This window comes from Hypanus sabinus, chromosome 29 (genome assembly GCF_030144855.1).
Source record: "Hypanus sabinus isolate sHypSab1 chromosome 29, sHypSab1.hap1, whole genome shotgun sequence".
In the NCBI taxonomy this organism is placed as follows: Eukaryota; Metazoa; Chordata; class Chondrichthyes; order Myliobatiformes; family Dasyatidae; genus Hypanus; species Hypanus sabinus.
In genome coordinates this window covers 16,584,359-16,610,161 of record NC_082734.1, presented here as the reverse complement: position 1 = coordinate 16,610,161, position 25,803 = coordinate 16,584,359, and the positions used below count along the sequence as shown (strand labels likewise).

At 37.6% G+C, this 25,803-nt stretch overlaps 1 protein-coding gene across 2 annotated transcripts in view; it reads left to right on the top strand.

The window, feature by feature from the left end:
• The window catches only part of LOC132383055 (myosin-9-like), a 113,810-nt gene that overhangs the window by 19,614 nt on the left and 68,393 nt on the right, over positions 1 to 25,803 (top strand). For both annotated transcript variants that reach the window (XM_059953777.1, XM_059953776.1), the window contains exon 3: positions 10,685 to 10,841. In XM_059953777.1, the coding sequence (XP_059809760.1) occupies positions 10,685 to 10,841 (157 nt within the window). The remainder of the gene's footprint in view (positions 1 to 10,684; positions 10,842 to 25,803) is intronic.

Genomic DNA, 25,803 nt, shown 5'->3' with positions numbered 1-25,803 from the left:
CTAATAAATAAGCTTCAAAGCCTTGGCTTTGATACTTCCCTGTGCAATTGGATCCTCGATTTTTCTCACTTGAAGACCCCAGTCAGTTCAGATTGGCAACAACATCTACCCAGACTCCATCAGCATAGGTGCAACACAAGGTTGTGTGCTTAGCCCCCTGCTCTACTCGGTTTTACTTGTGTCTGTGAGGCTAACCACAGCTCCAATGCCATACTCAAGTTTGCTGATGACACAATGGTGTTGGCAGAATCAAAGGTGGTGATGAATCAGCATATAGGAGGGAGATTGAAAATCTGGCTGAGTGGTACTACAACAACAATCTCTCACTTGATGTCAACAAGATCAAGGAGCTGATATTCAGTTCATGAGGAGGAAACCAAAGGTCCGTGAGCCAGTCCTCATTTGAGGTGGGGAGAGGGGTCAGCAACTTTAAGTTCCTCGGTATTATCATTACAGAGAACCTGTCCTGACCCAGCATGTAAGTGGAAAGCATGGCAGAGCTTCTGCTTCCTTGGGTATTTGCACAGATTCAGCATGATATCTAAAACTTTGGCAAACGTCTATAGATGTGGAGCATATGTTGACTGGCTGCATTATAGCCTGATATAGAAATGCCAATGCCTTTGAATGAAAAGTCCTACAAAAAGTAGTGGATACAGCCAAGTCCATCACGGATAAAGCCCTCCCACCGTTGATCATATGTTGTTTTCTCCCGGTAGGGAGAGTTTTTAGTTCCAAGTGCTCCTGTCACGTTTTGTCACCTTGTAACCTTATCCTTCAATCTCTCTGAATTATGGAGGACAGCATGTGTGTAAATGTCTCTTTCCGGCAGGCTTCATCACGATCATCATGACTCCAGTATTTCTACTATTTTTTAAAAGTGCTTCTTAATTGTGCTTACGATTTTTTAATGTTCTATCGCAGAGCAGCAGTGAACCTTCTGATTGGCCTGTCAGAGTTCTCTTTGGGAACTAGTTGACTTGATCAGCATTTCTCATCTGTCTATTGTTCATGATTGCACTTAATAAAAAAAAAAGCACATCTTCATGGAGCATTGCTGCAGGAAAAGAGCATTTATCATCAGGGACCTCCCACCACCCAGGTCATGCTCTCTTCTCACTGTTGCCATCAGGAAGAAGATGTAGGAGCCTCAGGATGTTCACCACCAAGTTCAGGAACAGTTATTGCCCCTCAACCATCAGGCTCTTGAACCAAAGGGGATAACTTCACTCAACTTCACTTGCCCCATCAAATGTTCCCTTACCTATGGACTTGCATTCAACGATTCTTCATCTCATGTTCTCAATATTTATTGCTTATTTATTGTTATTTGTATTTGCACAGTTTGTTGTCTTTTGCACACTGGATAATTGTCCAAGATGGTGCAGTCTTTCATTGATTCTATTATGGTTATTATTCTATTTTGGATTATTGAGTATGCTTGCAAGAAAATTAATCTCAGGGTTGTATATGGTGACATATATGTACTTTAATAGTAGATTTACTTTGAACTTTGATTTATAGTTATTTGGCAATGTGCAATGTCTAATAACAGAAACCAAGGAAATTGCAAATACTGCTTACATTCCTGTGTTTTTGGATTTAAAATTGGTGACTATATATCCTGAATTATTCTTTTTGACCTCATTAGTATATTATAATCTAGTGAGTCCAGTAGATGAAATCACCTCCAGTTTCTCTGAGATGGGAAGCCCTATAATTCCTAAACGTTTCTGATAATTCAGAAACTTAGTTCTGTATCAGTGTGCTTGGTAAGTCTTAAGTGTATAAATTTGGAAGGTAGTGGTGGACAAAGTGTAATTGTCCTAATTCTTAACTATCCCCACGTCTCATTGTAAAGGTTGGGTCTCCTTTTATTCATTTTTGTCTTCTGCTGTTAACCTTGATCTGCTAGTTGTATTTGAAAAATTGCATGTATATTGGCCTGAGGATTGAACTGATAAAGAATTCTCTGAACCTCCTGTTCCTTGATTCCATTTCCAAGTGTGCAGAGCCTTTCAGTTTTTTTTACAGATGTATTGCAATACATTTTACCATTTTAACTGGGTGTTGAGGAAGATGGAGATTCTTCAGGGAGATTATAGTCTTGGTAAATAGATGCAGAATTAATGTTTTCCCTTGTTATGTTTTGTAACTCCAATACATAAAATTAATTAAAAGCAACAGAACTCAAAACTGGGAATGTGAGTCTAACTGCAGTATGTGTTTACTTTCAGTGAGACCTGCATGTATCATGTGGTAGTGTCGTGATATAGAAACGTAGAAAATAGGTGCAGGAGTAGGCCATTCGGCCCTTTGAGCCTGCACCGCCATTCAGTATGATCATGGCTGATCATCCAATTCAGAACCCTGTACCTGCTTTCTCTCCATACCCCCGATCCCTTTAGCCACAAAGGGCCATATCTAACTTCCTCTTAAATATAGCCAATGAACCGGCCTCAACTGTTTCCTGTGGCAGAGAATTCCACAGATTCACCACTCTCTGTGTGAAGAAGTTTTTCCTCATCTCAGTCCTAAAAGGCTTCCCCTTTATCCTTAAACTGTGACCCCTCGTTCTGGACTTCCCCAACATCGGAAACAATCTTCCTGCATCTAGCCTGTCCAATCCCTTTAGAATTTTATATGTTTCAATAAGATCCCCCCTCAATCTTCTAAATTCCAGTGATATAGGCAGTTCACTTATAACCCATAAATGAATTATTTAAACAAACAATGCTTAAATCAACAACATATTTACAAAGCAAACACGAGGAAATCTGCAGATGCTGGAAATTCAAACAACAACAACACACAAAATGCTGGTAGAACACAGCAGGCTAGGCAGCATCTATAGGGAGAAGTGCTGTTGACGTTTCCGACGGTCCAGACAAAGGGTCTCGGCCCGAAACGTCAACAGCGCTTCTCCCTATAGATGCTGCCTAGCCTGCTGTGTTCTACCAGAATTTTGTGTGTGAACATATTTACAAGATTATTTAAATATTACATACACAACAATCCTGACTAGGCTTCCTAGAACTAGTCTGTAAATGGAGGATTTGAGATTGAGACCAAGTATCTATAACAGGGTTTCCTAACCTTTTTTTATGGCATGGAGCCTTGCCATTAACCAAAGGGTTCATGGATCTCAGCTTGGAAACTGCTCTATCAGAGCAAGGACTCATTAGGCTAGTTAACAGCTTCACCCCTCCCCCACCCTCAGCTGAGAGAATTCTGAACACTGCCAACACCCAGTACATTATTTATGATAATACTGTTGTATATTAACTATGTGCAGTTTATGTCAACTTGTACATAAGAACAGAAAAGGTATTTTAAAAAATTTCTTTTTTATCACATAACAGCACATTATTTAATGTGCTAAATGTGATCTATGTACTGCATGTTTCATTTGGCCCCTGAGGAATTTTGTTTCATTTAGCTGTATATATGTGTATCATTGAATGGCAATAAACTTGAACTTTTTACCTCATTGGTAAATTGAAATTCTAACCCAGGAGGGCCATGAAAACTCAGCCTCTGAATATATTCAAGATAAGATCGATTTCCTTTTGGATATAGGATAGGGGATACAGGGTTAATGCAGAAAAGTGCTATTTGAGGTAAAAAGTCAAGTTCATCTTTTTGAATAGTGGAGAAGCACAATGGGCCAAACGCCTACCTTTTCTGTTACTTGTGATCCAGAAATCTCATTGAAAATAGCTAATCTGGAATTTGGGGTAATTGTTTTTGTGATAAAACTGTCACTTTGGAATATATTGGGTCGAAAGCTACCTGAATTTGAGTTTGTTTGGATTTCAGGGCTACATAGTTAACATAGTCATGGAAGCACTTAACCCTGTGTTGATACTTGGAATTCTAAGCTTAATTGTCAAACGAGGTAGAGCTGTTGTAAGTGAACTAGCTGTAAGAATTTGCACTAATAGGCAGGAAGAGATGTGAATTTGTATAATTCTTTAACTCCCCCCCCCCCCCCAGATAGCTCAATGTAATTAAATACTCTTTTGAAGTATGTTTGTATGGTAGAGGAACAAATCTGATTCCCCTAGCTTTGCAGTAGAATCTTAAACACAGCATGATTTATATCCCAATCTATTCAAAGAGCACAAAGCTGCAGTATTGGTGCTAACAGGGTTTCTCCTCCTCCACTATTGATGCTGCCCTCGCCTGCATCTTCTCCATTTCCTGAACATCCGTGCTCACTCCTTCTTCCCGCTGCATTAACAGTGACAAAGTCCTTGCCTACCACGCCATGAGCCTCTGCATCCAACACAGCATCCTCCCAACTTCCGTCATTTCCAAAGGATTCCTTCCAATTTCCACAAGGATTGCTCTTTTGTGATTCCCTTGTCCATTTGTCCCTCCTGGCACTTATCCTTGCAAGCAGCTTAAGTGCTACACCTGCCCATTCACCAACTCACTCACCTCTATTCAGGGCCCCAAACAGTCTTTATCGGTGAGGCTACACTTCACCTGCAAATCTGCTGGGGTTGCCTACTGTGTCCACCTCTACATTGGTGAGACCTGTCATAAATTGGGGGGCAGTTTTGTCGAGTACCTCCACTCCATCCACCAAAAGTGGAACTTCCTGGTGGTCAAACATTTTAATTCCAATTTCAGTTCCAACATGTCGGACTATGGCCGCCTCTTGTGCCAAGATGAGGCCCCCCTAGGGTGGAGAGGCAGCACCCTATATTCCTGGGTAACCTCCAACCTGATGGCATAAATAAGGATTTCTCCCTCTGGTAATTTATTTTTCCCTTCCTCCTTCCCCCTTCCTTCATTTTTTTAATCTTTTTATTGAATTTCATATATAAAGAGAAACATAACATAATATAAATAGGTTATAAGTGCACTAGATTTGAAGTTAAATTTATAATAGGATAACAATATCTTATTAAATATCAGCCAAAAAAACTTATAATAAACAATCAAACCTATTTTAATTGAACATGAAAAAGAATAAAAATAGTCATCAAAAGAAGAAAAAAAGTAAAAATGCACGAAAAAATGTATATTTAAAAAAAACCTAAACTAACATGGGCTAACCAGTTTATATGAGTATGATAGTGTCAAAAACTCCGGAACTCCATACCAGAACAAGAATAAAAGGAGAAAAGGTCTGGAAGAGGCCAAATTAATTCATATGAAAGTGTCGAATGAACGGTCCCCAAGTTTCTTCAAATTTAATTGATGAATCGAAAATAGTACTTCTAATTTTTTTTAAACTCAGACAAGAGGTAGTTTGAGAAAACCACTGAAATGTGGTAGGAGGGTTTACTTCTTTCCATTTTTGTAATATAGACCTTCTGGCCATTAATGTTACAAAGGCGATCATTCGTCTAATTGAAGGGGAAAGTTGACTACCATCCTCATTTGGTATACCAAAAATTGCAGTAATAAAATGAGGTTGTAAATCAATATTCCACATTGAAGAAATGGTAGCAAATATGTCCTTCCAATAGTTATGTAAAGTGGGACATGACCAAAACATATGGGTCAATGAGGCCACATCTGAATGACATCTGTCACATTGAGGGTTAATATGAGAATAGAATCGAGCAAGCTTATCTTTAGACATATGAGCTCTATGTACGACCTTAAATTGTATTAAAGCATGTTTAGCACATATAGAAGAAGAATTAACCATTTGTAAATTTTTTTTCCCATTTTTCTGTTGATATATTATATTGAAGTTCTTTTTCCCACTTTTGTTTAATTCTACCTGATATTTCTGGTTGTATCTTCATAATCCTATTATAAATAAGAGCCACTAATCCTTTCTGACAAGGATTCAGGGTAAAAATCATGTCTGAAAAGTCTATCAAAGTTGAATTGGGAAAGGATGGTAAAACTTTATATAAAAAATTTCTAATTTGTAAATACCAAAAAAAAAATTAGATTTAGGTAAATTAAATTTGTTGGAAAGTTGGTCAAAAGACATCAAACTACCTTCAAAAAAGAGATCACGAAAACATATTATACCTTTCCTTTTCCATATGCTAAAAGCTTGATCTGTTAAAGAAGGTTTAAAAAAGAAGTTAAGTAGGATAGGGCTATCAAGAACAAAGTTTTTTCAGAGTAAAAAACTTACAAAACTGAAACCAAATTCGTATTGTGTGTTTGACAATAGAATTGGATATCTGTTTATTGAGTTTAACTAAATCAACCGGAAGAGAAGAACCAAGAATGGAGAATAAAGAATATCCTTGTGCAACATTACATTCTAAATTTACCCACTGTGGGCACAATGGTGAATCCAAATCTAGTTTCCAATATATTAAGTTTCGAATATTATTCGCCCAATAATAAAATCTAAAGTTAGGTAAAGCTAAACCACCATCTTTTTTAGATTTCTGTAACTGTCTTTTACTTAACCTGGGATTTTTATTTTGCCACACAAATGAGGAAATTTTTGAATCAATGTTATCGAAGAAAGATTTAGGAATAAAAGTTGGTAAGGCTTGAAATAAATATAAAAATTTCAGTAAAATCATCATTTTAATAGCATTAATCTGACCAACTAATGATAAGGATGAAGGAGACCATCTAGTAGTAAGTTGTTGAATTTGATGAAGCATAGGTAAAAAATTCAATCTGAATAAATCTTTATACTTCTTAGTAATTTTTATACCTAAATAAATAAAGTTATCAGTAACAACTTTAAATGGTGTCCTGTCATTCAATAAAGTTTGCTCATTTAAAGGAAATATTTCACTCTTATCCAAATTTAATTTATAGCCAGAAAAACTACCAAATTGAACCAACAAAGATAGGATAGCGGGAATAGGCCAAATTAATTCATATGAAAATGTCGAATGAACGGTCCCCAAGTTTCTTCAAATTTAATTGATGAGTCAAAAATAGTGCTTCTAATTTTTTCCAAGCTCAGAAAAGAAATAGTTTGAGAGAACCACTGGAACGTGGTAGGAGGATTTGCTTCTTTCCAATTTTGTAATATAGACCTTCTGGCCATTAATGTTACAAAAGCAATCATTCGTCTAATTGAAGGGGAAAACTGATTATCATCTTCATTTGGTATACCAAAAATTGCAGTAATAAAATGAGGTTGTAAATCGATATTCCAAACTGAGGAAATGGTAGCAAATATGTCCTTCCAATAGTTATGTAAAGCGGGACATGACCAAAACATGTGGGTCAATGAAGCCACATCTGAATGACATCTGTCACATTGAGGGTTAATATGAGAATAGAATCGAGCAAGCTTATCTTTAGACATATGAGCTCTATGTACAATTTTAAATTGTATTAAAGCATGTTTAGCACATATAGAAGAAGAATTAACCATTTGTAAAAATTTTTCCCATTTTTCTATTGATATATTATATTGAAGTTCTTTTATTATATTGAAGTTCAATTAATTTGGCCTCTTCCAGACCTTCTCTTTACTTATCCTTGTTCAGGTATGGAGTTCCGGAGTTTTTGGCACTATCATATACAAATAAACTGTTATTATTGCCCATGTTGGTTTAGTTTAGTATTTTTTTTATATTTTTTGCCTGTATTTTTATAATTTTTTCTTTTTCCTTTGATGATTATTTTTTTCATATAATTATTATAGACTTGACTGACATATATGTTATTATAGACTTGACTGTTTATATGTCGATATTTTAATAGGATATTGTTATCCTACTATTAATTCAATTTCAAGTCTTATGCATTTATAACCTATTTATTATTATATTATGTTTCTTTTATATATGAAATTCAATAAAAAGATTGAAAAAGAAAGGATAGCGGGAATAGATCTATCAGGATCAGAAACATATAACAACAAGTCATCAGCATAAAGTGATAACTTACCAAAAATGTTAGGAGATTCACGAATAGCAATGGCTAAAGGTTCTAATGCGATATTAAATAATAAAGGACTTAAGGGACAACCTTGTCTCGTACCACGAGATAATTGAAAAAAAGAGGATCTATAATTATTTGTAAGAACAGAAGCAACTGGTTTATAATATATTAATTTAATCCATGATATAAAATTAGAACTAAAATTAAAATTTTTCAAGGCATTAAATAAGTATGTCCATTCAACTCTATCAAAAGCTTTTTCAGCATCTAATGAGATAACACATTCTGAGGTTGTGGGTGAAGAAGTATAAATTATATTAATCAATTTTCTAACATTAAAAAAGGAATACCGATTCCTAATAAAACCAGTTTGGTCTTCTGAAATAATCTGTGATAATAGTTTTTCTAACCTAATAGCTAAAATTTTTGTAAGAATCTTAGAGTCTACATTTAATAGTGATATAGGGCGATAAGATGCACATAAAGTAGGATCTTTATCTTTTTTAAGAATTAGAGAGATAGTAGCTTCATAAAAAGACTGAGGTAATCTCTTCTTAGTAAATGCATCATTAAAGATTTCACATAACCAAGGGGAAAGCAAAGAAGAAAAAGTTTTTAAAAATTCTATAATATAACCATCAGGACCAGGAGCTTTCCCTGAATTCATTGATGAGATAGCCTCTCCTACTTTGGCCATAGAAATAGGAGCATCAAACACACTTCGATCTTCATCTGTCAGTTTGGGAATATTTAAATTGTTAAAAAAATTATCCATCATGGACAGATCGCCATCAAATTCTGATTGATATAAAGATTTATAAAAATCTTGAAAAGTATTATTAATTTCTTTATGATCAGTAGTCAGATTACCGTCTTGTTTACGAATTTTAATAATTCGTCGCCTAGTCGAAATAGCTTTTAATTGGTTAGCTAACAATTTACCAGTTCGATCACTATGAATATAAAATTGAGCTCTGGTCTTAATTAATTGATTCTCAATTGAAGAAGATAATAATCAGCTATGTTCCATTTGAAGCTCAACTCTCTTCTTATAAAGTTCTTTGGTAGGAGTAACGGAATAAATCTTATCAATTTCTTTAATTTTATCCACCAATAAAGCTATATCTAAATATCTTTGTTTTCTTTTACCAACAGAATATGAGATAATTTGTCCACGGATAAAAGCCTTGAAAGAGTCCCAAAGTATTCCTCTGTCAATCTCTTCAGTATAGTTTGTTGAAAGAAATAAGTCAATTTGTTGTTTTATGAAGGTAATAAATTCTGGATCTTGAAGCAAAGTAGCGTTGAGTCTCCAAGATCTAGTATTAATGGAAGAGTCCGAAATCTTGATAGATAACTTCAAAGGTGCATGATCCGAAATGGCAATAGAACCTCCCTTCTATTCCCCACTCTGGCCTTTTACTACTTCTCACCTTCTTAACATTTACCCTCTCCCCTAGGTTCTTCCCACCCCCTTCCCTTTCTCCTATGGTCTACTTGCATCTCTTATCAGACTATCTGATTCCTTCTTCACTAGCCCTTTATCTTTCCTATCCACTTGGCTGCACCTATCACAGTTTTCCGCCTTTTAATTCTGGCATCTTCCTCCTTCCCTTCCAGTCCTAAAGGAGGGTATTGACCTGAAACAACTGTTTATTAATTTCCAAAGATTTTACCTGACCTACTGAGTTCCTTGAGCATTTTGTGTGCATTGCTAAATATTTGAGATTCCTGGCAGTTTTGGGGAGTTTGACCCTGGACTACTTGATTTTCCGGACTAGTGGGTGTTAGCTCCTTTTGCCTGTATCCCCTTGTTTTACATGTTGCAAAAAAGTTTAATCATGTAATAAGTGTGATGTAAAGGGAACAGAAAATGCACAAGCACTTTGTAAACCATCTGGCTGCTGATCTATACATGTTCCTGACTCCTGCTTATCTGGCCTCTTTCTCTGACTACACTCCCACTTGCACTGTGGAACCCAGTCTCGTGTTCTATACTAATGTTCGAGCCAGATGCCAGGTCATTAGGATTGTGGAATGATCAGATATCAGATTATTGGAGTTTTACAGTACTTTGGAATTTAAAAATAGAAAATGGTAGGAATTTTCAGCAATTATCAGTGAAGAATCAAAGTTAACATTTTAGGCCTATGACCATTTAATCTTTAAGCAAAGGCATTGTATCTGTATGGACCAAGATGTTGTATCAAATCGGTTTGTAGGAATACAGTGAGGAGTGGTGAGCAATTCTACCTCTCTAAAATAAGGCTGATTCTGTCTGTTTTGTAGGTGCCAAGTCACTGTTCATATTTGTTACTTTAACTATACAATTGTACATAAACTGAGCAGTATTAATAATGCAAAATACTGCATTTTTAATGATAAAAGAACAAAAGTTGCAATCAACATCTGTAGAAGGAGAAATGGTTAAGGATCAAAGACCTGTTTTTGATTTTTTTTGAAATTCCATTTTTCAGGCAGCATTGTTTATAGTATACATAGCAAAACAAAACCAAATTCAATCAGTTTAAATGTTTTTTTTATTTTTACTCTTTTCACCCTTGAAACTTTGAATCCTTTTCTGTCTTTACAGCTGTGGTAACCTGTGGCTTCCTTCAATCCTGCCTTTGTGAATCATTCATGAAGTTCATATCAGTGATAATTGTATGATGTTGAGCATATGTTTTCTGTCAGGTGTGGTCACTCCATTATTCTGTCAATTAATGTTGTTGGAATCATTGATTCATTTTTGACCAAGGATGTTTTTCATCATGTTGGTGTAATATAGATAAAAATGCTACATTACTTTTGTAAACTTAAATAATTTTTGTTTTCTTTTTTTTAGACTTACTCAGGTCTTTTCTGTGTGGTCATTAATCCTTACAAGAATCTACCTATCTACACTGAGGAGATTGTTGAGATGTACAAGGGAAAAAAGCGGCATGAGTTGCCACCCCACATCTATGCCATTGCAGATACTGCATACAGAAGCATGTTGCAAGGTGAGGGCTTTGCCTTGAGGTATTTAAGTAGCGAATGTTTGATAGACTTATTACATCTACAATCAATTATTTTTTAATATGCCACAAACTCTGTCGGCCATGAAGATTAACTTCTCATTCTACATTATTAAGACAACTTGCTTATTGGGTTAATGTTTTCCCCTTGTTGAAGCTGTTAAGTGCTTGGTTGTATGGATCCTGAGTGCACGTCATCAGGTATCTCTTCCAAATACACTAATCCTTACATGAATAACAGTAATGGTGTTTGCAGGTTACTTGTCCCAAGGAAATAAGTACTCCAGTCCTTCAGCTTCCAACAATTGTGTTATCTTGACAGACAATTTCCATGCATTTAAACTTCAAGCAGAAATTTCTGGATAGTGAAAAGGAAATGTACAGTATAACAAGTTGATTTATTAATTTACCTTTCACGTGTTATGAATTGGTCATATGGCAAAACTACTTTCTTTCCAAAAGGTCAGTTCATTGCAAAATCAAGTGATGTTTTGTATCGAATCGTTGCAAGCCTAAGGGAAGTGACTTAAACCAACTTGATGTTTTTGTGCCAATGCTATCTCATGGCTCATTGCTGAGGTTCCTATTAGGAACCGAAAGTAAAAGTGGAAAGATGATTAGGGATTCTGACAGAGCAATGTGGCATAGGAATCGCTAAACTATATCATATTGGTTTTAACATGATGGATAAAAGATGATATTAATAGCGTTACTTTATTAGAATATAATGCAATATCTGAACTAGTGGAAGCAGATTCAGTAGAAATTTTTGAAAGGCAGTTGCATAAATACTTGAAAGATTGCAGAACTATGACAGGTAAGCAGGGCTGTGTGATTAATAACATCTTCAAAAGTATATTGGTTTCAGTTGCCTTCCAGGCTGAAATTCTGAGTAGTGTAGCTATTTAATTTGAGAATAACTTGCTGTTTGTAGAACTTTTCAATATTTCTGTTGATGTTCCCAATAATTAAAATTCAGTGTAGAATTATGTATTCTGTGGTGAACTTGTTTATTTTAATTGACTTTAAAACAAAAGTGAATGGAATATTTAAAATAACTGCAAAGTGCTAGAGCTAGTGATTCAGGTAGCATTTCCATAGAAAGCAGTGTGGCCGTTTTTAGTGGATATGTTTAGTTGCTAATTCTATAGGTGAAACCTCAATTCTGTTTTAACTAGAGTTCTTGGCTTGTTCTGCATATTCTGTTTCTCATTTCTATCACAGAGATATGTGCAACTAGAAACACTGGTAGTTAGGATGATCTCATCCTGTTTTGGGTGTGGTAGTCTATTGCTTTTGTTACGGACCAATTTGGAAGCAAGATGAGAGATGGTGAGTGGGAACAGGAAACAGTATATGTGTAATGACCTTAAATGTGTATTCTATTGGTGAATAGGTTTGGCTGAAGTACTGCTCATCAGGGTGAAGAGGTGATAGACGGAGCTACAGGGAGGTAGTCATCCCTAGGCTAGTGATTCAGGTAGCATTTCCATAGAGAGCAGTGTGGCCCTTTTTAGTGGATATGTTTAGTTGCAAATTCTATAGGTGAAACCTCAATTCTGTTTTAACTATATTTCTCAGCTTGTTCTGCATATTCTGTTTCTTATTTCTATCACTGAGATATGTGCAACTAGGAACTGGTGGTTAGGATGATTTCATCCTGTTTTTGGGTGTGGTAGAGTCTATTGCTTTTGTTATGGACCAATTTGGAAGCAAGATGAGAGATGGTGAGCAGAAACAGGAAACAGTATGTGAATGATTACCTTAAATGTGTATTCTATTGGTGAATAGGTTTGGCTGAAGTACTGCTTATTAGGGAAAGTGAAGAGATGATAGACAGGAGCTACAGGGAGGTAGTCATCCCTAGGCTACAGGGGTCAGAAAACTGGGTGACTGTCAGGAGAGGGAAGGGAAATGCCTGGATAGTGGAGAGCACCTCTGTGGCTGCCCCCCTCAGCAACAAGTATATCGTTTTGATGCTGTTGAGGGGGGACAGTGACTGGGTGTCTCACACTGAGCCTGGCGCTGTTGTGCAGGAGGGAGAAGAGGAATGCAGTAGTCATAGGGGATTCTATAGTTAGGGGAACAGACAGGAGATTCTGTGAGCCTGATAGAGATACTTGCATGGTGTGTTGCCTCCCAAGTGCCAGGGTACAGGATGTCTCGGATCGGGTCCAGAATATTCTGAAGGGAGAGGGCGAGCAGCCAGCTGTCTTGGTACGTTGGTACCAATGACATAGATAGGAAATGGAAGGAAGTCCTGAAGAAGGATTTCCGGGAGTTAGGAAGGAAGCTGAGAAGCAGGACCTCCAGGGTAGTAACCTCAGGATTGTTACCTGTGCCAAGTGCTAATGAGGGCAAGAATAGTAGGATCAGACAGATGAATTTGTGGCTGACTGGTGCAGGGGGCAGGTCTTCAGATTCTTGGATCATTGGGATCTCTTCTGGGGGAAGTATGACCTGTTCAAAAAGGACGGGTTATACGTCAACCCAAAGGGGACCAATATCCTGGCAGAAAGGTTTAATAGAGCTCTTAGGGAGGGTTTAAACTAATTTGGCAGGGGGATGGGAACCAGAATGATAGAGTAGAGGAGGGGGAAAATGGAAATAAATCTAAGATAGTGAGCAGTAAAGATGTCGGGGAGGACAGGCAGGTGATGGGGCAAATTTGCGGCCAATGGGATGAGTTGCAGCGCAATCAAAGCAAAAAGTACCAAATACTGGAGTTAAGGTGTTATACTTAAATGCACGCAGCATAAGGAATAAGGTGGATGATCTTGTCGTACAGCTACAGATTGGCAGATATGATACTGTGGCCATCACTGAGACCTGGCCAAAGGATGCTTGTCTCTGGGAGCTGAACGTCCAAGGATACACAGTGTATCGGAAGGATAGGCAGGTAGGCAGAGGGGGTGGCATGGCTTTATTGGTAAGAAATGATATTAAATTTTAGAAAGAGGTGACGTAGGATCAGAAAGCGCAGAATCTTTATGGGTTGAGCTAAGAAATTGCAGGGGTAAAAGGACCCTGATGGCAGTTATATACAGGCCTCCTAACAGCTACAGTGATGTGGACTACAAATTACAACAGGAAATAGAAAAGGCTTGCCAGAAGGGCAGTGTTATAATAATTGTGGGGTATTTTAACATGCGAGTGGATTGGGAAAATCGGGTCGGCACTGGATCTCATGAGAGAGAATTTGTAGTATGTCTATGAGATGGTTTTTTAGAACAGCTTCTTGTTGAGCCCACTAGGGGATCGGCTGTACTGGATTGGGTATTGTGCAATGAACCAAAGGTGATTAGAGAGATTGAGGTAAAGGAACTCTTAGGAGACAGTGATCATAACATGATTGAGTTCACTGAAATTTGAGAAAGAGAAGCTGAAATCCGATGTCGGTATTTCAGTGGAGTAAAGGAAATTACAGTGACATGAGAGAGGAACTGGCCAAAGTTGACTGGAAAGAGACACTCGTGGGAAGGACGGCTGAGCAGCAGTGAGTGGAGTTTATGTGAGAAGTGAGGAAGGTGCAAGACAGATGTATTCCAAAAAAGAAATTTTCAAATGGAAAAAGGATGCAACCATGGCTGACGAGAAATCAAAGTCAAAGTAAAAGCAAAGGAGAGGGCATACAAGGAAGCAAAAATTAGTAGGAAGACAGAGGATTGGAAAGTTTTTAAAAGATTACAAAAGAAAACTAAGAAGGTCATTAAGAGGGAAAAGATAAACTATGAAAGGAAGCTAGCAAATTATATCAGAGGATACTAAAAGCTTTTTCAAGTATATAAAGAGTAAAAAACAGGTGAGAGTAGATATAGGACTGATTTAAAAAATGATGCTGGAGAAACTGTAATGGGAGATAAGGAGATGGTGGAGGAACTGAACGAGTGTTTTGCATCAGTCTTCCCTGAGGAAGACATCAGCATTATACTGGACACTCAAGGGTGTCAGGGAAGAGAAGTGTGCGCAGTCACAATTACGATAGAGAAAGTACTCAGGAAGCTGAATAGTCTTAGGGTAGATAAATTTCCCGGACCAGATGGAGTAGACCCTCGTGTCTGAGGGAAGTAGCTGTGGAGATTGCAGAGGCATTAGCAATGATCTTTCAAAAGTTAATAGATTCTGGCATGGTTCCAGAGGACTGGAAGATTGCAAATGTCACTCCGAAGGGAGCGAGGAAGCAAAAAGGAAATTATAGACCTGTTAGCTTGACATCAATGGTTGGGAAGTTGTTGAAGTTGATTGTCAAGGATGAGGTTACAGAGTACCTGGAGGCATATGACAAGATAGGCACAAACTCAGCATGGTTTCCTTAAAGGAAAATCCTGCCTGACAAACCTATTGTAATTTTTTGAGGAAATTACAAGTAGGCTAGACAAGGGAGATGCAGTGGATGTTGTGTATTTGGATTTTCAGAAGGCCTTTGACAAGATGCCGCACATGAGGCTGCTAAACAAGATAAGAGCCCATGGAATTACAGGAAAGTTACATACATGGATAGAGCGTTGGCTGATTGGCCAGAAACGGAGTGGGAATAAAGGGATCCCATTCTGGTTGGCTGCCGGTTACCAGTGGTGTTCCGCAAGGGTCTGTGTTGGGACCGCTTCTTTTTACCAACGATTTAGATTATGGAATAGATGGCTTTGTGGCTAAGTTTGCTGATGATACAAAGATAGGTGGAGGGGCCAGTAGTGCTGAGGAAACAAAGAGTCTGCTCAGAGACTTGGATAGATTGGGAGAATGGGCAAAGAAGTGGCAAATGAAATACAATGTTGGAAAGTGTATGGTCATGCAGTTTGGTAGAAGAAATAAACAGGCAGACTATTATTTAAATAGGGAGAGAATTCAAAGTTCTGAGATGCAACAGGACTTGGGAGTCCTCATGCAGGATACCCTTAAGGTTAACCTCCAGGTTGAGTTGGTGGTGAAGAAAGCGAATGCAATGTTGGCATTCATTTCTAGAGGAATAGAGTGTAGGAGCAGGGATGTGATGTTGAGTCTCTATAAGGCACTGATAAGACCTCACGGAGTACTGTGTGCAATTTTGGGCTCCTTATTTAAGAAAGGATGTGCTGACGTTTGAGAAGATTCACTAGAACGATTCCGGGAATGAGAGGGTTAACATATGAGGAATGTTTGACTGCTCTTGGACTGTACTCATTGGAGTTTAGAAGAATGAGGGGGAACCTCATAGAAACATTTCGAATGTTGAAAGGCATGGACAGAGTTGATGTGGCAAAGTTGTTTCCCATGGTCGGGGAGTCTAGTGCGAGAGGGCATGACCTAAGGATTGAACAGAGATGCATTCAGAACAGAGATGCAAAGAATTTTTTTTAGCCAGAGGGTGGTGAATCTGTGGAATTTTTTGCCACAGGTAGCAGTGGAGGCCAAGTCATTGAGTGTATTTAAGGCAGAGATTGATAGGAATCTGAGTAGCCAGGGCATTAAATGTTATGGTGAGAAGGCAGGGGAGTGGGATTAAATGGGAGAATGGATCAGCTCATGATAAAATGGTGGAGCAGACTCAATGGGCTGAATGGCTGACTTCTGCTCCTTTGTCTTATGGTCTTATGATTTGATTACAGATAAAACTTGGTTTAAGAAGAAGATTTGCTTTTGCTATGAGTAATGTATTTGGTCTACCCCCATTAGTTATAATTCACTTGTTAAAATCAAAATAATATGTTAATGACGACTCACAGTGGGTGATAGTTGGAAAATAAATGAGATGTGAAATTGCTTGACTGGAAGTAACGGTGATTTTCTCCTCCCCCTTTCATGAATTTAAAATGAGAATTTAGTGAAGTTACAATAGTTTGGCCAGAAGCTTATCTTAACATCAGAGATGATAGATACCAAGAGGAGTGAGATTAGAAAGTGGAGTTGGGTATTAAAAGAATAGAGTTTGAGAGTTGATTTGTCTTACATTGAAGGAAATTTTAATTGATCCAAAATTAAGATAGAGCTGGGAATTCAGCACACGATCATTATTTGAGGGAATTTGCTGTGGGTCAGTGTACACATCAGAAACGTGGTTAACTTTGATATTTTCTAATGCAGTAGTAGGAAAAAATAACATTACATGTGATAGTGTATAACTGAAAAGATGAAAATGGAATGCAGAGTGAGATTGGAAAGACTGGGTATGTGTTGAATCGAGTGTGAACCCGGGCCCGAGAGCATATCATTGTGGCAGGGTGCAGGTTCAAGAGCGAGGAACGATCTGAGGTTTGGCCGAATTAAGTGCTGTGTCAGATTGAGGTCTGGGGCCAGGGGAGCAGGATGGGCCAGTGTTCAGCTCGCTGGTCTGCAAGGTTTACTTGCCTCTGTGCTGAACTGAGGCTGTGGCCCACAACTAATGGGCTCCTGAATAGACAGCAGTAATGATTGACTTCATGGTTGTGCACTCACTTTCCTGAACTTCAGTTCAGAATGTTAGTTGTTTACTTTTATCGTTTGTGGGATTTGTTATTCTGTCACATTTGGTGTTTGATGGTCTTCTGTTCTTAATGGGTTCTATTGGGTTTCTTTGTTTTGTGTCTGCCTGTAAGGAAAATAATCTCAAGGTTGTATATAGTATACATACTTTGATAATGTACTTAGAACTTTTGAAGTTTGATTGGATGGTTTCATTGAGAGTTTAGAGAAATATTGGAAGTAACAATGCTTGTAATATGCACTGCATCTAGTTTCATTTATCAGTTAAAAGAATCTTACATAATGTTGCAGGATTGGAACAATATCCAGATTTGGGTCAGTAAATGGTACAGAGCATCTCTGTCATATGTGGCTGTCTCCAACAAGTGTATGTTTGACTTTCTCCTTTTGGCACCCACAGGCAAAACTATAAATGAAGTAATTATCATTAACATATTTAGGGACACAGTTGACATATTTGGGATCAAGATCAAACACAGATGCATTGTTATTAGAAACAGGGCAGATGACTCGTCTTCCTAGACCTGCAAGTTGTGATAAGTAAAATAGGTGCATGAACTGGTGCTGCCTCAAGAAATTGACCTAGTTAAAGGAGGTTATGTAATTGTTTCTTCACCTACCATCTTAAATTATTCCCAAGTTGCAAATCAATTTGCCTTGAAACAAAGGTTACTTTTTCTTTGCTGCTGGGGCAAGATCCTGGGGCTCCTGACTTTATGAGGTATCTTCATTGTTCAAGGTGACTGGCAACAACCATCTTTCAATGCTTGAGGGATGGACAATAATGTAGGTACTGCTACAACAGAATCAGAATTGGGTTTATTTCATAGTTGAAAAGAAGTAATTGTTAAGAATTGTCAGGGTCCAGTAAATTTAATACAGAAATATTATTTCTATAATCCAGTGGGGGAGAAAATTTTGAAGAAATAGTGGTTACTACTTCATAGCGTTAATGATACTTTCCTCCTCTGTCATAGTATGTAACATTGTTTTGATTTCACATGATCTTTTGAATTTCTATTTTATTCATAAATTTGGGACTTGATTTTATTAATTTGGTTCTATTTCTGATTGGCATTTCTGTTGGCATTGGGAGGGAATAATTTTATAAAATATGGAGAAGAAAAAGAAAAGGACAAAGCCAAATAACTTATTAGATGAATTATTGAATTTTATCAGTCATATGGAATATTGCAGCTTGTGTGGGACTTGCAGAGGCATGAGAGTTAATATAGTATGCTGTATGTTTAACATTCCAGGAGTTTCATGTTGCAGTGGAAGAGATATAGCAGCTTGTTCTGACAAGCTGGGTTTTTAAAAGGGTATTATTTTGGTTTGTACCAGCACACTGACAAGTTTTACCATATAAGGGAATGAAACTGACAGGCATCAAGTTTGCAAATGTGGTTGAACCCAATGCTCACATATCTTGGATCTCCTTGCGAGTGGATCAAGACCTTACCCAATTGTGATAGCTGTCCAGTAAAATAATGCACAAGCACCTACTTGAGGTGCAAATACAGATCAAGGAGAATGTTGGCACTTGTGTGGTTGATGTGACATGTGTTTGGAAAGATTTTTTTAAAGATATATTATAGAATGGGCACTTCAAGCTGCACTGTCCAACAATCCACTGATTTTAACTCTAGTTTAATGACAGGTGAATTTACAATGACCAATTAATGTACTAACCAGTAGGTCTTTGGACTGTGGGATGAATCTGGAGCACCCAGAGGAAACCCATGAGCACATGGAGGAAGGAACATATAAACTTGCTTAGATGACATTGGAACTAAACTCTGAGCTTCAATGCCAGAAGCTGTAATAGCGTCGAGCTAACAGCTATACTACTATGCCGCCTCAGAGAAGCTGTATAATTTTTAAATAACTAATATTTTGCTTTAAGAATATATTTAAAAATATTTGTGCTATGAATCCCTACCATTGTAAACCTATTTTAAAACAACCTAATCAGTGAGTCATGTCATTGCACCACAATCCTCCAAGACCTTTGATTCACTTGGCTTCTATGCTGTCATATTCAAATATGGCTGTAGCATTTTCAAATATGAACTTGTTTCTGCCTGCAGAATAGTATTTCTGTAGAACCCTAGGAACTGCTTTCACGCACAGTGGTTATTTTGGCCTTTTTTCCCCAACTTCCATTTCTTATTAGCATACACTATGCAGAAGTTTTACATTTGCTATAGCCACTTAAGCTACATTGTTCTAAATAGAAAATACAATGGATTCGGGTTAATTGGGCTATCAGTTAATCAGGGCAGCTGCTTATTTAGGACAACTGTTAACAAACAAAATCAAGTAGAGGAAAAAGCAGAGATTCCCTTCATTTATTTGTGACAAGAGACTGTTACCGAGCAGTTTCTAACTGCATGTAAGTTGTGTGGGCATTAGACATACATCATGCTTAGAGTGAAATGTTTGCATTCAAAAAGCAGTGATTTGTCACTGATAGTTGGTGTGAAAAGAGCAGTAAGATAATTGAGAACCGTTTTGCTCACTGTGGTTTCAAGCACTCTGTCTTGGAGATCCCAGAAGTGGTCAAGAATGAAAATGTAGCAATTTCACTCCTTCAAGTTACGGGTATTGACAGTCATTTGAATGTAACAGTGAAATTGGAGTTTTGGAGGATGCCAATGTTGAAAGCATTGTTTGAAGTCAGTCCATTATTTAAATTAGCTGTCTATGCTGATGTTTTTTTGTTTTTTTTACAGTTGATCAAAAGAACAAGGCAGCGTACTTTAGATTAATTCCTCTAATGATTATTAGGAACTAAAACAGTTTTACTATTCTGTAGTAAATTTGTTAGTTTTCTGATTTGTTCAGTATTTCATTTAAGCACATAACTTGTTACTCTTAAATGGTAGTTTGATTTTTTTTCATACCTTTTTAGTTATTTACATAAAACATTGGCTAATTGGGGCAGCAGTTTAATTTGACAATGGTGTACTGGCCCCAATGTGTCCTATTTACTAGGAATCCTCTGTAGTTGAAGAGATTAATATAAGAACTAATCTAATAGAACAAAATCTAAACAAAATAAGAATATCAGTGGTCAATTTCATTGATGTTACAGAACTTGTGCAGATTGTACATAGAAGCAAAGTTCAAGGAGCTATCTAGTATAGACTCATGGAATTTTATTTAGAAATGGTGAATGGACTTTTGAAATGTTCAGAAGTTTACATTAATATTTGGAGACTTGTTAAAATCACTGTTTTATGTTTGACATCATGATTCAATGTTAATGTGCAGACTTCCAAGTCAGGAGATGAAGGTGCATGATCCAGTGTGCTATTTTGGTAAAAATTAAAGGAGGTGCCAAGTTTTGGGTTGGGTGTTATGTAGTGCTTCTGCTTCCACTGAAAGATAAAGAAATCCCATTTACTGTTGAAGAAATGTGGAGGCCTTCTGGTATCCTGGGCAATATTGATTCCATAGTTGAACATCACAAGTAGACTTTGTTCTGTGATATCTTATTGATATTTGTACTCTGAAAAGGAACCTGTTCTTCTAGTTAAAATAGAAACTACATGTCAACAATAAAATTGTGCTGTGGGACCTCCTGTAACTATGAAAGTTGTTTATAAAGTTCTATTGTTTTCTTGAATTTTAAATATCAGTAAATAGAATTCCTGAAACCTATCTTTTATTTGCTATATTGAGATATTTGCTTTAATTGCTGTTTTTCTGAATACAATGGAGAATTAGTGAATTATGTAAATATTGCAAAATTTTTATTTTGGTTTGGTGCAGCGACGATAGCATATTATGAAGGTTTTAAGTCAATATCTCAGGAAGGAAAGATGTGAACAGATTAAAATGAAAAAGAAATTATGAAACATACTGCAAAGCTGCAAAGTGAAAGATTATACCCAAAGCTTGAATGTTGTTTTTGCGAAGTTGCCTGCTTTTGGTACATGGGTTCTTTACATCGTGACTAGTCTAAGTTTAATTAAAATTCACTAGTCACTAGTTTAATTAAAATTCAAACAAGGTGCAGTAAGTCTTTAGCTAAGAATTGATTTTCTGGTTCTGGTAAAAGTGGTGTTTGCTATGGTGCTTCTCTCTCTAATGGAGGCAGATGATAACATGTGGGCAGTATTTTTTTTGGATTCCACAAAATGTATGTGTAGTGATTACAAGATGCAGTGTAGAATAGGCTATAAAGTTACTTGCTACTTAAGAGTAATAACGTAGTGGTTATTTGTATGGGGGATGTAATGGAAGGCAAGCTATGATTGGGATATTTGAATTCTGCAGCAAAATTTAAATGTGTTGAGTGACAAAAACTTTGCAATTGGAGTTTTGAGTTCATACACTTCAGTAAGAAGCATGACTAAGTGCAAAGGGATTGTAAGTGAATGGAGTACAAAGAATTCCAGGTGCTCTCATGCATGAAACAAAGTTTAGCATACAGGTGTACTAAGTGAAGGCATATTGGCCTTTATTGCAAAGGAGTGGAGTTTAAAAACTAAAGTGTTGTAACTATTGTACGGAGAATAGATGAGGCAGCCCAGATTCCAACTTACTTTTGGGCGATAGGGTTGATATTTAGGAAATGTCTGGAAATAAATATACTTTTACTCTCTGAGAAAGGGATTGGTAATCTTTTGGTCATAGTGGTATAGATTAGTGGTCACCAACCTTTTTAAGCACAAGATCCCCTATCTCGGCCTTGGTAAAGGCAAGATCAACCCCACATCAATTAGTTACACGCATGCGCACCAGGACAGAAAAGACCGGAAACAAAACCCCGCAACCCGGAAGAAGAAATAATATATAAACACCGGGGGTACCCACCTTTTTTTTGCACCGCAGACCAGTTTAATATTGATAATCTTGCAGACTGGCTGACGGGAGCGCAGGGTGGGGGGGGGGGGGGGGTTGGTTGTTAAACACGACTGGAATACAGCGATACTCGAAGCAGGTTCCTTATGTCCAGTCTATTCTAGTTTTTGCAGCTATCAGTTTCTGTCCCGCTTGCTCACGTTTTTTCGGCTGAGAAAACTTAGCGGGTTCATTTTTAAGTGCTAAGTGCTTGGACTCGGTACTGAAGCAGTTTTGAGACATTGCCTAATTAGCCTCCTGCCTGCCCGCCTGCCACCAGACACCTTGGCCAGGTGCGGCTGGTCGTGGGTGGGGTGAGAGGACAAGGTCAGGGCTGGAGGACCCCGTACCAAGGCCGCAGTGGTCACAGTCCAGAGAGCGCGGCCGACCGAGCAGGGATTGCAACAGAGCGCCCGCCTGCCCCCCTTGTAGGATCTATTGGCTGACAAATGTTTATTTCAGTAGATCGCAGCGCGGTAGCTGCTCTGATACTTAAGAAATGCTGAGTCTGAATTAGGTCATCTGCGAGTATTTTAGCACCGGGTTCCCCTTGAACATTCGGTGTGCTAAACAGGTTCAGAGGCAGCGCTCCAGGCCAGTAACGATGGCACTTCCCGCCGGCCGCCCGAGGGCAACCGGTGATCCCTGGCATGAAGGTATCACTGTGTTTAGTCACTTGATGACTTTGCGTGAGTTCAAGTTCAACAGTGGGCTGACAGGGAATGAGGAAAAGTGTAGCTGACTCATATCGCTTCCTCGTGGCCCGGCGGTTGGGGACAAGTGAATTACACTGTGTAGTGCGGAGAGCTATATGCATGTGCACTGGACAGAAAAAAACAGAACTAAAACTCTGCAACCCGGAAACAATCTCTCAACAGTATTTGTGTATTTATTTTTAATTTTTTTCGGGATCAACTGGGAAAGTCTCAAAGATAGACTAGTCGATCGTGATCGACGGATTGGCGACCACTAATATAGATGAAGATTACCTTTATTGTATGGAATCTAGATAATTAATATAAGAGTCAGGCATTTGGTACCTTGAGCCTATTCCATTAATCAGTAAGGTCATGGCTGATCAGTTATCCTATTGACCTGTCTTGCCCCATTCCCTCACCTCTTTATTCAGGCTCTCTACTCTCCCCATTCTCAGTTCAGATGCAGGATCTCAATATTCCTCTCTTCTTTCCCAACTTGCTAAGCTCCTACAGCAATTTGTTTATTGCTTCAGATTAATATATTTGCTTTCAGTTGTCTTCTCTTGAGATTCATTGAATCTACTTCTCCAATGATATTTAGCCCTTTTCCTTGACACTATTGCCATTATTTTGTGTACTACATGGTTGTGAGTCATTACACATTTATTCTCAGACATGTAAAAAAAAATCTACTTCTCTATCTGGAAATAAGGCATCCAAGGGCTGGGATCAGGCTAGGGATAGTGTTGGTGGGAACAAAAAGAAATTTAGAAAGTATTGCCTATTTCTTCTGTGCCTTTTTGCCATGAAAATTTAATAGTAATTGTGCAAAAAACTTATAGTTTGAGCTATGAGAAATGGAAGCTTGAGGGTTCCATTAACTTTCTGTAACCCAAAGTTTCAGTAAGTTGGATGAGATCCCCAAAGTTGTACAGGTAGTTACTATAATTAACTACAGATTAGTTTGTTCATTATTCATTGTTGTCTTTCCATGACCATGATTGCTCTTGGCAATTTTTTCTGCAGAAGTGTTTTTCCATTGTCTTCTGGGCAATGTCTTTACAAGACAGGTGACCCCAGCCATTTTCAGTACTCTTCAGAAATTGTCTGCCTGGTGTCAGTGGTTGTGATGTGCTCCAGCTGCTCATATATGCTACACCTTGCCCAAGCATGACCTGCAGATTAACTGAGGGAAGGAACACCTTACATCTCCTTTGGTAGATATGTATCTTCACCCTGCCATCCCCAGGTTAGTAAAGATGTTAATTTTAGGTCAGGGTTATATTTTATAATTTGTGATAACAGATATCTACTATATTCAACAGATGGTGGACCACATTGCAGCATTTAGTGAAGATGTATGCAAGTGCTTGGATTTGGATAATCAAGTTATAAGCATTGGAAATTGAGAGTCTGCTTTGGTGTTTAGCGTAATTTAGTGGAATTTTAAAGATGGGGGGAAGGCTTCATATGAATTTAAGATATTAATTCTAAATAGATAACAGACCTTCCATAATTGAATTACTTGATCAAATTTATCAGTATTGCCTATGATCCAGTATGCCATCATAATCATAAAAATCAAGTTCTATTGAAATATAGGAAAGTTCATAATTTAAAGCTTCTTACAGGTATTTGTAGGCCTTCCAGAAAATTCACTAGGCTATTTCCAAAGATGAGACCCTAAACAAAAAATATTGCATCTGTGTTCTTTTAAATTTAGAAGACTATTATAATCAAAGAGGATATGATAAGGGAAATGTTGAGATGTTCTGCTAATGAGAATCTTGAATGAGGAGGCATAATTACAAGAGAGTGGACAATCATTTAAAATTCAGGTGTATAGGAATTCTCGAAGCTGTTGAATCTCTGGAATTCTTTAGCTTTGAGATTCTGAAGGCTAGATTGCTGGAGGTATTTAATTGGTAGATGAATCTGTGAAAGATTTAGCAATTGAACACTGTGGAGCTGGCACAAAAGTGGATTTTGTACCTGGAGCAAATCAGCTATGATAATGAATATCAAGGGCAAAGTTGCACTGCCGCAGAGGCCATTCCTGCTCTTGTTTATGCTTGTGTTCTTGTATTTCTAAATTCCTTCATCCATTTTTAGTATCCAGGCTCACAGAAATATGACTAACACTTCATTGGATCCTGATTTATATATTTTTTTAACTCCATTTCTAATCTTTCATTCATTGGAAACCATGTCACATTCAATGTGACCCAGTTTATCATAACCTATTTTACTTTATAGCTCAAGGATAACTGAAATTTATTGGCTGGTAGGTTGCTTTGACGTTTACTTAGTATTTTAATAAACACTAGCATTCCTTTGCTCTGCTAGATAATTGAACAGACCTTTTAAGGAGAAAATACAAAAAGTAATAATCACAAAGTGATTAAAATACTCAAGGTCATTAATTAATACCACCTGTGTTAGTACTATGATGGAACAACTAGTTAGACCACCTTTTCCCCAGAATTTTGCAACTTTCCTGTATCAAACAAATCTAATTTGCCATTGGAAAATTACTATTGAAAAGTCTTTCCACCATGTTTTAAGACCTCATTACAGAATAATTTCACTTCTTGCTTTGTTTTTAAACTGTTTATGATGACTTAGTATATTCCAGTGTTTTTAGTTTATAATTGCAAGCCTTATGAAGTTGCCCTAATTTTGGGATGTCAGTTTTCTGTCATATTCATGGGTTAGCTTTTCATTATTCAGGAGATACTCCATATTAAGATCAGCTCTATTTCGAAACGTGTAGTAATATTTGTCACTCTGCTTCATCAACCAACACAGTCCAAGGATTGTGCTGGAGCAGTCCGCCAAGTGTTGCCACACTTCCTGTGCCAGTGTAGCAGCTCACTACTCACAAACCCTAACCGTATGTCTTTGCACATGGGAAGAAACTGGAGCACCCAGAGGAAATTCACATGGTCACAGGGAGAATG